We start from the raw sequence: 7,100 nt of genomic DNA, 5'->3' as shown, positions 1-7,100 counted from the left end.
CCGCTGGTCCTCCTCAAACTCCTCGCGGGCCATGCTGTTGGGCAGCGTGGCTGCCTTGCCATCCTTGGGGGGCCCCTTGGGCGGCTCCTCCTTGCCCCCCTGTAAGCTCTTCAGGGCAGCTGTGAAGAAGGTGGCCATGGGTGCGTAGCTGTGGCGGCCAGTGCCCGGTGCCACCCGGTCCCTGCCCGGGGCCAGCACCTGCAAGGTCAGCAGGACCGGCTGCCCCAGGGGCGCGCGGATCAGGAGTGGATTAAGGCATTAGGAAGGCCATAGGAAGCCACAGCCCATGGGGTGGAAAGACCTTCCTGTGCCGCTCGCTGCACCCAGGAGTGCTTGGGGGGACGGTGGTGCGGGAGGACAGCAAGGCGCTGCCCCATCAAGGTAGTAGGGAGGCGGAAGGAGCAACTGAGCCCCAGCGCACCCCGGATTGGGCCAAACCCCCTCCCATTGCACAGGCCCCAACAGAGGACAGCACCCTCATGGCCAGATCCTGCTGGGGGGAGCCCTGCGGCATGGGCACCCAGAGCCACCCGCACCGGCACAGGCGTGTTGGAGGTGCAAAAAGTCGGTGCAGAGGAGGCACAAGAGGATTAGCCGAAAAAACCCAATCGAGGGTCAAAGGACTGAAAGGAAGATGAGACAGTGGGTGGGCACACACGCACAAACACACACACGCGCGTGCGGCCCCGTGCCTCCGTTAATCCCCGCTCCACCGAGACGTCGAGATTGCTTGGGGGCCGGGGGCTTCCTGCTGCCGGAGAATGTGCCCCGCTCCCGTAATCTATATGCAAGCAATTCCCATGCAGACTCTGATTAAAAGAATAATCCCCAGCTGCAGAGAGCCCCAAGGGGAGAGGGGACAGGCTGCGCGCGGGAGGCTCCGAGGGCCGGAGCTCCCGAGCCTCCCCCAAGCTTTTCCCTGTGCTTTGCCAGGCCCCAGGGAGGGATAGGCCTAATTTGAGCCCAGAGGCTTAAAGATGCTGTTGAACTAATTTCTTTGGTTTAATCAAAAAGCCCAAATCCGTGCGGTTTAGCTGGCGGCGCCCAGCATCCCTGTGCAGGGCTGGAGTGGAGCTGTGTCAGGGCTGGGGTTTCGTCCTCCAGCAAGCAGAGGTGTCCCATCCTGTCCCCTGTCACTGGGAGGGGCAGCTCGAAGAGACCCCACGTGTGGCACCCGCCATCTGGGGCTGAGTGTGGGGTCTGTGGGGCATGGCCCCCCTTTGGGGCTGCTCTCCCCACTCCAGCAGGTTGGGGGAAATCAACCCCATGGGAACCTTCTCTGGGCTGTGTGGTGGGAAGAAGAACCCCTGCCAGGATGGAGGGAGGCTGTTGCTTCCTCTTCAGGGGCCCTGGGGGAAGAGAGACCCCCACAGCTGCTGCTGCACCTCCACCGGGACAGCGCGGCAGCGCAGGCCACCCGCTGCCCAGCCACCCCTTGCCACGCCGCTCCCACCCCGGCAGGTCCAGGGGGCTTCTGGCCAGGAAGCGGGATGTGGGAGGGGGATGAGGGTTAAATGTCCCTCAGGTGCTTCAGCTCCTTCTGCAGCTTCTCCACAAGTTTCTTGAAGGACGGCCGCTTGCCTGGCTCCAGCTCCCAGCAGCTCTTCATCAGGGCATAGATGGCAGGCGGGCAGCCCTCGGGGGGCTCCATGCGGTACCCCTGCTCCAGCAACATTGTCACCTCCTTCAGGCTCTGCAGGATGGAGAAGCCAGCTGGGACCCCCCTTTCCCCGCTCCACCGGGGGCTCGCCCTGGCCAGGGTACAGTGGGATGTCCCTGTCCCATTGGTGCCAGCGGGGTGCGACCCACAGTGTCCCCCAGCACAGCACTCACCAGCTTGGGGTAGGGTGCTCGGCCGAAGGAGAAGGCTTCCCACAGGAGGATCCCATAGCTCCACACGTCCGACTTGGAGGAGAATTTCTGTGGCAGCGGGAGGAGGGGAGGCTGACACTGGCTGGGCGCTGCGCTGGGCGCTCATCGCTCCCCGAGGGCAAGACAGCAGACAGCACCTGCCCCTGCCGCCCCCAGCTCCCTGGGGTGCGACCCCCCCTCCCTTCCTGTCACCCGCACGGCCTGGGGTCCGTCCTGCTGCATCCGGCCGGAGCTGCCCCCATTTCCGCTACGCACCAGGGTGAGGACTGGTCAGGACAGAGCCCAGATTTTGGGAGATGCAGGGCTGAATGTGCCAGAAGGCACCATGGGGCAGGGACAGGTTGGCAGGAGGGGGAACGAGCAGGGGGGACCCGAGGGGGTGAGCTGCTTTGGGAGGACCCCCCAGTTCCCCCTCCCTTCCCACCATCACTCACATTGTGTTTCAGGGCCTCCGGGGCTGTCCACTTCACAGGCAGCAAAGTGGTGTCCGTGCCCTTGGGATTGACCCGGGCCAAGCCGAAATCACTCACTTTGGCCACGTTCTCCTCGGAGATGAGGATGTTGCGGGCAGCCAGGTCCCTGTGCACCAGCTTCTTGGACTCCAGGTAGTCCATGCCCTGGGCCACGTCCCTGCCGCAGCCAAGCGAGGCAGAGCACGGTGTCACCGTGTGTCCTGTGGGGCTGCCTGCGGGGACGCAGAGCACTGGTCCTCAGCCCAGAGGGAGGGAGATGGACTTACAGAGCAAACAGGAGGAGCTGCTGGGTTGGGATGAGCGCCCGTCCCCGCGTGCGCAAGAAGTTCACCAGGTTGCCCTGATAAAGGAGGAGAAATGCGTAAGGACCAGTGGGATGGGGCTGCCTGAAAATTTTGCCTCCTGCAGGGGCTGTAGTGCCCAGCATCCATCCAACTCAGCCCCCAAACAGGGACTGTGTCCCCAGATCTGAGTGGTGATGGGCCCTGCTGGCTGAGGACTGGCTGGGTGCTCTCACCTTGCTCATGAACTCCATGACGATGTAGAGGCCGTTGTGCAGGATCACGCCAAGCAAACACACCAGGTTTTTATGCCGGACCTTCCTGAAATGGAGGGGATTGGGGTCAAGGGGTGCCTGCTTGTCCCTGGGTCACTGGGTAGGGTCGGGCCGTATCCACCCCCCACAGGGCACTCACGTCATGGCAGCCGTTTCAGCAAGGAAGACCTGGGCAGTCACATCGCACTTGATGTTCTTCACAGCCACCTTCTGCCCCATATACTCGCCCTGCAGGACGTCTGGGAGGGGATGTGGGGGGTCAGGCTCAGCCCCGCAGCTGGCCCCCTGTGTCCCAGGCTGAGCCCCCCATGCCATGGGATGGGGAGAGGACATCGGGGGCGTCATTTGGGGAAAGCCATGGCCAGGGAACCTTCAACCCCATCTTCTTGCCTACCTCCGAACTCGCCTTGCCCGATGCGGTCTCCCAGCGTGAGGTGCTGCAAGTTCAGCAACCAGCCGGCTGGGCACGGGCACAAGGGCAGGTTAGCAGGGGCCACCAACTGCCTTGTCCCCAAAACCCAGACCATGACCCTCTCCCGCCACCCCTACCTTTAGCCAACTCCTCCTCAGCTGACTTCATCCCGGTTTTCGGTTTGGGCTTCACCAGCTTGGTGCAGATGGCTCCCTGCTCCTTCATGTAGTGCTGCCGAGGGATGGACAGGTGGAGGCGATGTGGTGGTGCCACCTCTTACCCCAAGCTCGGGGCATGGAGCTGGGAAATGGCCGCAGGATGCTCTACTGAACCCCACCACCATCATCACCCTTGAGGCGCCTGGAGCCCTTTCAGCTCGGGCAGCGCGAAACACCACGTTTCCCCCAACGCCGCAATTTGCAGACTGCGTCTCAGCCCTGCTCCCCTCCGGGCACAGCCAGGGATGGACCACAGGTGATACAGGATGCTACTGGTGAGCCGGACGGCAGCTGATGGGGTTAAACCCCATGGCAGGCGCTGCAGCAGCTGAGGGCGGTTTGCAGAGGCGGCAGGGAGCGGAAGTGGCAGGACAGCGGTCACGGTTACAGAGCGGGGCCAGGGCAGCTGAAAGGGGGAAGGACCCACCTGAAAGCAGAAGCTGTGTCTAAATGAGGAAAACATACGAGAGTGGAAACCCCTGAAGAGGAGATGGGCAGCAGCTACAAGACAGGTCAAAGATGGACCTTGAGGAAGAGCTCGTTGGAAGGGCGAGAGCTAACGCAGCAGCCTGGGAGCCCTGCGGGGTCAGCGGGTGAGAGGGGGGCTCGGAGTGGAGAGAAACATGGCAAAATGCCTCAAAGCCTCAGTGGGGCTCAGACCTCACCCAGGGTCCAGGGGTGACAGAGGCTGCCAGGATCTTCGTTTTCCAATATGCCCTAAGCCCCGCTACTGCGTGAAGCGCCGAATAAGCATGGATGGGGGAAACGTGGCCCTGGGCAGGGGACTGGGGCTGCTGCCGGCACGGCTGGTTCGCAGCAGAGGATGTCCCTGGGGCATCCCAGATCTGTCTGTTGCACCCCAAACCGAGTGGAAACCATGAGCCTTTGGCAGGGATGGAGAATTACACCAGGTAATGAAACCAAATGAAAACCACAGGAGAAAGGGACTGGGACCTGCCACTGCGCTGTGTGACCCCATGAGGTTCTTGCCCTTGGTCTGGCGCTGGTCCCGGGGGGGGGGGGGGGGTCTCACCTCGATCATGTCGATGAGGTTGGAGAAGTACTGCTGGCTGTCGATGCTAAGCGTGTTCTCCTCGTGCACCACGCGGTAGTGCATTACCTCCTTGCCAAAGCTCACACACAGGACATAGTCGCCAGGGTGCCGGACGGACTCGCGCACCAGAAAGAGCCCATCCTCGGCGGGCTGCAGCGCCTGCACCGCCTCCACCCCTGAGATCTTCCCGTGGAACCAGCTGGGGAGAGGGTCTTTAGGAAGAGGAGCCACACCGGTGGGCTTCCCCCAGCGCCAGCAGCAAGATGGGGAAAACAAAGCCCCCCACCAAAGTACGTAGACCCCACTGCATAAAACCCCTCCCTGTGAGGCCCATCCAAGCTGGATGGGCACAGCTGGGGGTCTTCAAACCCAAAACCTGGCTGGCGGGAAATGCACTGGCTTCATCTGCTGTTGCAGCTTCCAGGGGCTGAGCTGGGCCACCGGCCCCCCTGCGTTCCCCCTGGCTGTACTCACGGCATGAGGCTGAGCTTGGGGTTGACATGGATGGCACCACGCTCCCGCAGTGTGCTGGCCGCCAGCAGCCCCTCCTGCCCCGTCTCGTTGTGCCTGGCGCGGTACCAGCCCTTGCCCTGGGGGCGAGAGGGTCTCAGAGCAAGGGAGGGAAGGGAGGATCCGGCTGCGAAGCGTGGAGGCCTGTCTCCGTCGGCTCAGCTGATGGCACTAGGGTCCCATCCCCTCCGTGCCCTCCCAGGGCAGCGTGTCCCCTGAGCACCCGTCGGGCTCACCTCCACGGCCTCGATGATGGTGACCACGTCACCCTTGCGGAAGGCCAGCTCCTGGGCCTTGGGCTTGGTGTGGTCGTGCTTGGTGACACACTGTGTCCCGGGGGGCCAGTGCTTCTGCAAGGGAGAAGGCAGTGTCAGCAGGGACAGCGAGAGCTGGCCCCCCTCTGCCTCCTACAGCCATCAAGGCCAACCCCAAGGACCATCTGAAGCCCTGTCTGGTGACAAGGGAGGCTCTGGGCATGAACCCCCTGCACCCCACAGTGGTCCTGGGGGGATGTGTCACTCTGATGTCGGCAGGGGAAGTGCTGGCATCCCTGTGGCAGCCCCGCTCACCCCAGACATGGTCGGCTGTCAGCGCATCAGGGACTCCTTGTTGTCTCCTGCTGCCACCTGCACAGAAGAAAGCAAAGGGGGCTGTGGAGGAATGGGGCTGAGCTGGCCCGGCCGAGGCCACCGCTGCTGTCCCCACAGGCTCCTCACCAACGCAGCCCCTTGCAAGCCTGCCCATCACCCGGGGCAGCCCTGCACCACAGGAGAGAGAAAAAGGCGTAGAGCAGGCTGCAAACCCTGTCCATGCTGGCTGTACCCCAGGGACGCTCCTGTCCTGAACCCAGGTGGGAGCAGGACCAGCTGTCCTGGTCCCTGCCCCTTCTCCCTGCCTTGAAGTCCAAAGATGTGCTCCACTGCCCACCAGCACTGCTGGCCATGGGGGAAACACGGTTTTACCAGAAACTTGTTTTTTCACCTCCTATTTCAGCAGCTCCAGGTCATCAGGGCCACGACAGGCACCGGCCGTGGGGTCCTGCTGACGTGGGATGCAGCAGGGCTGACGCAGGGGCTGCCCGCCGCAGCGGGGATGCTGACAGACAAGGCTGGGCTGAGGCAGGACGGTCACATCCTCTGGCTGTGGGATGATTGTGCAAGGTCCCTGTGCTCCCCCTGCCACCTACTTGTCATGCTGGGATGCATGTGACCACTTCCCAGTTCAAAATTGTGGGTCTTCTCCCTCCAGAGCCCGTCAGAGACTTATAGAATGTTTGGGTTGGAAGGGACCTTTAAAGACCATCTAGTCCAACCCCCCTGCAATGAACAGGGACACCTTCAACTAGATCATGTTGCTCAGAGCCCCGTCCAACCTGACCTGGGATGTTTCCAAGGATGGGGCATCTACCACCTCTCAGGGCAACCTGCGCCAGCGCTTCACCAGCCTCATTGTCAAAAATTTCTTCCTTAGATCTAGTCAAAATCTGCCCTGTTGTAGTTTAAAACCATCACCCCTTACCCTGTTGCTACAGGCCCTGCTGACTGCGAAACCGCCCGCCCCCACCTCTCTCCTCAGCCCCTCTCAGCCCCGGCAGCTGCAGGAAGGTCTCCCCGGAGCCTTCTCTGCTCTGGGCTGAGCCCCCCCAGCTCTCCCAGCCTGTCCTCCCAGCAGAGCTGTTCCAGCCCTCGGAGCGTTGCTGGGGCCTCCTCTGGCCCCGCTCCAACAGGTCCATGTCTCTCCTGTGCCAAGAGCTCCGGAGCTGGACGCAGCCCTGCAGGGGGGTCTCCTCAGAACGGGGCAGAATCCCCTCCCTTGATCTGCTGGCCAGACTTCTTTTGATGCAGCCCAGGATACAGGTGGCTTTCCAGGTTGTGAGCACACATTGATGGCTCATGTCCATCTTTTCATCCACCAGTACCTTCAAGTCCTTCTCAGCAGGGCTGCTCTCCATCCCTTCATCCTCCAGCCTATACTGATACTGGGGATTGCCTTGACCCAGGTGCAG

The 7,100-nt window shown here is 62.4% G+C and overlaps 1 protein-coding gene across 1 annotated transcript; it reads right to left on the bottom strand.

The window, feature by feature from the left end:
* Positions 1-1,510: 1,510 nt before the first annotated feature.
* Positions 1,511-5,673, bottom strand: MATK (megakaryocyte-associated tyrosine kinase). The gene is made up of 12 exons (XM_010283932.1): positions 5,665-5,673; positions 5,332-5,445; positions 5,060-5,175; positions 4,565-4,784; positions 3,451-3,544; positions 3,296-3,361; positions 3,041-3,140; positions 2,863-2,947; positions 2,612-2,685; positions 2,307-2,502; positions 1,834-1,920; positions 1,511-1,693 (listed from the first exon to the last, which is right to left on the bottom strand). Exons 1-12 carry the CDS (start codon positions 5,671-5,673, stop codon positions 1,511-1,513), a joined length of 1,344 nt encoding a protein of 447 aa, XP_010282234.1.
* Between the last annotated feature and the right edge of the window lie 1,427 nt (positions 5,674-7,100).

The sequence above is a fragment of the Phaethon lepturus genome, unplaced genomic scaffold (assembly GCF_000687285.1).
Source record: "Phaethon lepturus isolate BGI_N335 unplaced genomic scaffold, ASM68728v1 scaffold613, whole genome shotgun sequence".
In the NCBI taxonomy this organism is placed as follows: Eukaryota; Metazoa; Chordata; class Aves; order Phaethontiformes; family Phaethontidae; genus Phaethon; species Phaethon lepturus.
The sequence above is the reverse complement of the archived record's forward strand: the minus strand, read 5'-3'. Positions and strand labels throughout refer to the sequence as shown.